We start from the raw sequence: 5,165 nt of genomic DNA, 5'->3' as shown, positions 1-5,165 counted from the left end.
ATCCAAGTATGTGGTGACCAAACTCTCAGGTCTTCGATGTGTCTGGACTCATCTTGTGTTTACTCTTACCAAATTGATGCATTGGAACCGACCAATGCCAGACAACTACCATCTTGAGATTGTAGTATGGAAGGAGTTAGCTTCTTTCTGGTCAGCAAGCTCATCTCAGATAAAGGATATCCCCGTCTTACAGGGTGGCACTGAAAATTCATAAACCCTAGTTGGGGAGGCGGCTCAGTGGCTAAGGTGCTTTCCTTGCAAGCTTGAGTGCTAACTCACTCAAATGCCTGGTGGGGTGGCAGCCTGCCTGTAATTCCAGCCTTGGAAGCCAGGGGCAGGCTAGCCCTAGAGGAAGCTGAGTAGTGAGATTAACTATTTTGGTGAGCTCTGTGTTTGCCTGAAAGATCCTGACTCAGTAAAATGGAAGATGGAGGATGATTCCTGACACCAACCTCAGTCTCATGCATGCAGGTGAGCACAAATGTGCATGCACATCTCTCTCTCTCTCTCTCACACACACACACACACACACACACACACACACACACACACACGCCGATCCAATCATAAAGATATACATGCAGGCATACACATGAAAAATGGAAACTGCTGTCCTTTAAGGAAATTAGGAAACAAACCGACAAAGCCAAAGAAACCAAGCACAAGGCTTTCTCTCCCCCTCCCCACTGCTGTGGCAATGTTATGATGTGTAACACAGGAAGAAAATGCAGGAAGGTGCCTGTCATCAGAGCCATGTGAAGCCTGGGGGGGTGGGGCAAGTTCCTCCTCTGAGAGTCCCAGGGCTTCAACCTTCCCCGTCTGCAAGACTAGGAATGACTCCTGAGCAAATGTTATTTCTTTGGGTTTATTGTATGGAGTAGATGAATTTCTAAATGGTCTTATTAAATAAAAACACAGAACCAAATATAGGGGTGAAGGCCTTAGAGCAGAGAAACAGGAAAAGCCACCAGCTAACCTTACCTCACCAGCTCAGCAGCTTCCAAATGTCACGACTTCCTGTCTATCCGCGTCTTTATTGCCTTGCTGTTCTGCCCTCTCATTGACTCTCTTAGCCCAGCTACTTCACTTCCTCTTCCTACACAGCTCTATCACTTTCTGTCTGTCTGTACAGACCTCCAGGTCTCTATGGTTGGCACCGGGTTTGAAGGTATGTGTCACCACACTTGGCTCTGTTCCCTAGTGTGGCCTTGAACACATAGAGACCCAGTCTGCTAAGTGATAGGATTAAGGGCAGGTGCTACCACTGCCTGACTTTTGTGTTTACTTAAAGTGGCTTGCTATTTCCTCTGATCTCCAGGCAAACTTTATTTATTAACATACAAATAAAATATCACCACATTTCAGCCCAAATAAAATATCGCCACAGTATCAATACTATGATAGTGAAATAGAGGGGACAAATGTCTCTCTTTAAAATACCTGCTCTCCTGCCAGGACAGTTACATTCTGACACCTTTTTTTCTGTTGTTCTTCTGCTCATGGCTCCTGGGAGAGCCCATGACAAAAAGGAAGTGCTGGGGTATTTCCCTTCATGATAACCATTGAGGGATATAAATGTGGACAACTGTTACTCATTTCTTCTTAATTTGCAGTTCTAACTCCCTGGCAACAGAATCACCTCCAGTTCTTTCCCCAAGGGAGCAAGAGATCTAAAGCCGTGTGATGGGTGGGCACAGCGGGGTGGGAGGCGGGTAAGGATCTGTCCTTTCAGCTTTCTAGACTCCTTGAATAGGGCTTAGACTGCCTAGAATGAATTTTGTAAAAAATAATGCAAACTTACTTTTAATAGACTTGATTAAGTTAATGATTTGATATGTTAGAACATTAAGACAGAATAATCAGTATTATACATATATACATATACATATATATATATATATATATATATATATATATATATATATATATATGAGAAATGTGTGTAAACAGTAACTGATAACCGTTTTGTCAGGGTAACTCTCATCATTCAGCAATAACAACATCCCTCCTCATCAGGACAAAGGGGCTGAGAAGAACAGAGCCAAGTTTTAGAACTAGCCTAACATTTAGCATTATACAAGCTTATATCAAGGTTTCAAGTTTAGTGTCAAAGGAGGTTTAGGGAGGCAATGGGGTGACTTATTGTTTGAGGGTAAGAAGTTTATATTAGAGTTAATAACACTGAGGACAGACAGCAGCACGCTGGGGCTCTGAAGCAAGATCTGTCTCACAAGCACATGGCCTCTCCTCACCTCCACTATTTTGTTTTCCTTCTCTGGCTTTGGGGAAAAAATAGATACTAATTTCTCCAGCGTTTTCCCCAGTGCTAAGGAGAAGCAGAATGTCCCATGACAGGGATGGAGGAATAGGAAGCAGATGGTAAGAATCTGAGTTCTACCTGCCTAGAAACCCTGAACTAGTCTTAAGATTGTGCACTGCTAGACTTTTTAAGGAAAGAAAATTTATTATTATAATATTTAGTTCAATGTTGTGATACTGTAGGACATTTAGGCAAATGGCAGTTTGGTGTGGAATGCCTGTAACACCAGCATTTGGAATTCCAAAGTATCTCAAGGTCAGCCTGTGCTATGCACTGACTGCCAGGTCAGCCTATGCTACATAGTGAGCATTAGGTCCCCCAGCTCTAAAATTCATCATGGCAAAGCAGTTCACAATATGCATACCTTTAGCTCATAGAGAATATGTGTAAACATAATTCCCACGCTTCTCACTGAGCATGCAAGACATTAGGAACACGGATGTCTCTGCTAATCAGAACATAGGGGCTAAACCCAGCATAACCAAGTTCTAAAAATGTTTTAATATTTAGTGAAAGAGAACTGTGTGTCACTGTGAAACCGGTGTGAAAGGAGAGAATGAAATCTACCCAACAGAAGAAAAGAAAGCAGGACATTAGAATGAGAACACTCCATGTCGCTCTGATTTCTGGAGGGGAATTGTTTTCAGACCTGGAGCTGTGAAGGTACAGGACTCTCTTGTGATGCTTATAAAGATGGAGAGCCATGGACCCACTGCTCCAGCCCATGAGACTCTGAAAGGTGACATCACGAAGAGTCATGAGAGAGAGGAAAAGCCACTTGATTATATTTCTGGATGGCAGCATATAGCAATGGCCAATGAATGTTCCGGGTGTAGACATGTTCAAGCCCCCACCTGCTTTGATGTAGCAGAGCAAGTTGGAGCTTATGAGAACATTACCAATCCAAAAGAGGAGGAGAAAGGGAAGAACTTGCCATGAGGTCTGTGGTTTGAGCTTTGTCCAAAGGGTGGTCCTGGGACTGATCGTGACAGCCTGGAACATGCTGAGGAGACAGGTGGTGCAGATGGAGAGGCCCCGGGCCGTCCTTGCCAGATAAACCACAGCTTTACAGCCAGTATCTCCGAGGAAGTTTCTGAAATAAAACACTGTGGCTATGTCTTTGATTACCGTGGTACAAATAATAATCGTATTAGAAAATGCCAAGTGGATGATAATAAAATCCACAGGCTTTTTCTCAGTGCCCAAGACAGACGTGTATATATGTCTCGCAAATATTAGGATATTTCCCACAATTCCAGGTCCAGCAAGAGAAAGGACGATTACTGTGTGGTGAATATTATTCCACTTCATCTTCTGACTTCATGCACAGCGCTAGGGAAAATCATTTGAGAAATACATGTAAGATTTTCTCTGTTTATTCTGATGAAAATAATTATATCAATTATGTAAACACATATGGTTCTTTCCTTGATGGTGCCTGATCATATTCTTTATTTTCCTGGTTTGTCTATTTTCCATTCCCACAGAAGTGGTGCTAGCTACAATCAGGGCATAAACTTCATTAATCCTGCTTTCACAAAGACCCTTCTTTGAATTCCTTCATCCTTCATCAACAGTCACATGTCCATGCTCTTCCCAGACAAAAACTAAATGCATGGCATCGCTTTGGCAGTTTTCCAAACAACACAGTCCTGACAGGACTCTTCCTTTTCCCTCCTCACACCCAGTGTGACCTCAGGCTCCTGGACTGTGCTGGCTCCTCATCCTGGTCCTCTTCACTGCCCAAATGCAACTATCACCTGATTGTTGAACTAATAAAAAGCTTGCAGCTTCTCAGAAAGCTGTTCTTGGTGAAGTGGTCCAGTTTCTCAGGGAGATGATATGGTATTCTCCTCTTCCCAAGCCCGTTGATCATAAATTATACAGATGTTAGTGAACTAGTGGGGCATGAAAGTCTAGATCACTGGTCTACTTACTCTGTAGACCAGGCTGGCCTCGAACTCACAAAGATCCACCTGGCTCTGCCTCCCAAGAGCTGGGATTAAAGGTGTCCGCCACCACCAAGAGGTTGAATTACTTTGAACCCCTCCCAAGCAAATGTTAGCATTCACCCTTACTTTTCCACAGGACTATGTGCTGTATCCACAGCTGATCTTTGCCAGCTATCTTGCCTTATTGAACCCTGATTGGAGTTTCATCTCTTACGCTTTCTCTGCTCTCGGAAGGCTCCCTTCCTGCACTGGGCAATGGGCAGGCCCTGGAGATGCTGCTTCTGTATGTATAGTTTATAAATACTGGCAGAATACCTGCTCAAAAAGTTTGTAGGTTGCTCAATGAAACTGTTGGTTTTAAAACTGCACTTTAATCACAGAGATGAACTGACAGAGGAATTTTGAGAAACGTTTGAATCGGGCTCTTGGATTAAGGTTGATAAAGCTGAGGACCCTCCAGAGTCTATTCTGTCTTGGTGGCCCACTCAGCAAGTGTTTAGCACTTCTTCACTTGTGCAGTGATGTGAGCTTTCAGGCTTCACACAACTTAGTGATGGGCATGGGTTATCCTCTAAGAACTTGCCAACAATGCTGTATTTTCTCTTGAAGTGCTTCTGTACTGAACTGCTTATAATTTGATACCTTTTCAGATGTACCTATGTGATCTCCTAGATGCCAATAGCAAAATTTATAACCATGAAATTGTCTTTGATTTCATGTTTCACAGTGTCAGAACTTAGCTGGAAAACTCTCTCTCTCTCTCTCTCTCTCATTCTTTTACACACACACACACACACACACACACACACACACACACATACACACACACGTCTATTCCAGGGTGATTGAGAATATACATTTATATACATCTTCATATGCATATTTAATATGCT

General features: G+C 42.9%; 1 protein-coding gene across 1 annotated transcript; it reads right to left on the bottom strand.

Moving 5' to 3' along the window:
• Positions 1–2,728: 2,728 nt before the first annotated feature.
• Positions 2,729–3,631, bottom strand: LOC107400504 (putative vomeronasal receptor-like protein 4). Its single transcript, XM_015991484.3, has one exon. The coding sequence runs from the start codon at positions 3,629–3,631 to the stop codon at positions 2,729–2,731; it is 903 nt and encodes a 300-aa protein (XP_015846970.3).
• Positions 3,632–5,165: the final 1,534 nt, after the last annotated feature.

The sequence above is a fragment of the Peromyscus maniculatus genome, chromosome 5 (assembly GCF_049852395.1).
Source record: "Peromyscus maniculatus bairdii isolate BWxNUB_F1_BW_parent chromosome 5, HU_Pman_BW_mat_3.1, whole genome shotgun sequence".
NCBI classification, from domain to species: domain Eukaryota; kingdom Metazoa; phylum Chordata; class Mammalia; order Rodentia; family Cricetidae; genus Peromyscus; species Peromyscus maniculatus.
This window is presented reverse-complemented; position numbering and strand designations above follow the sequence as displayed.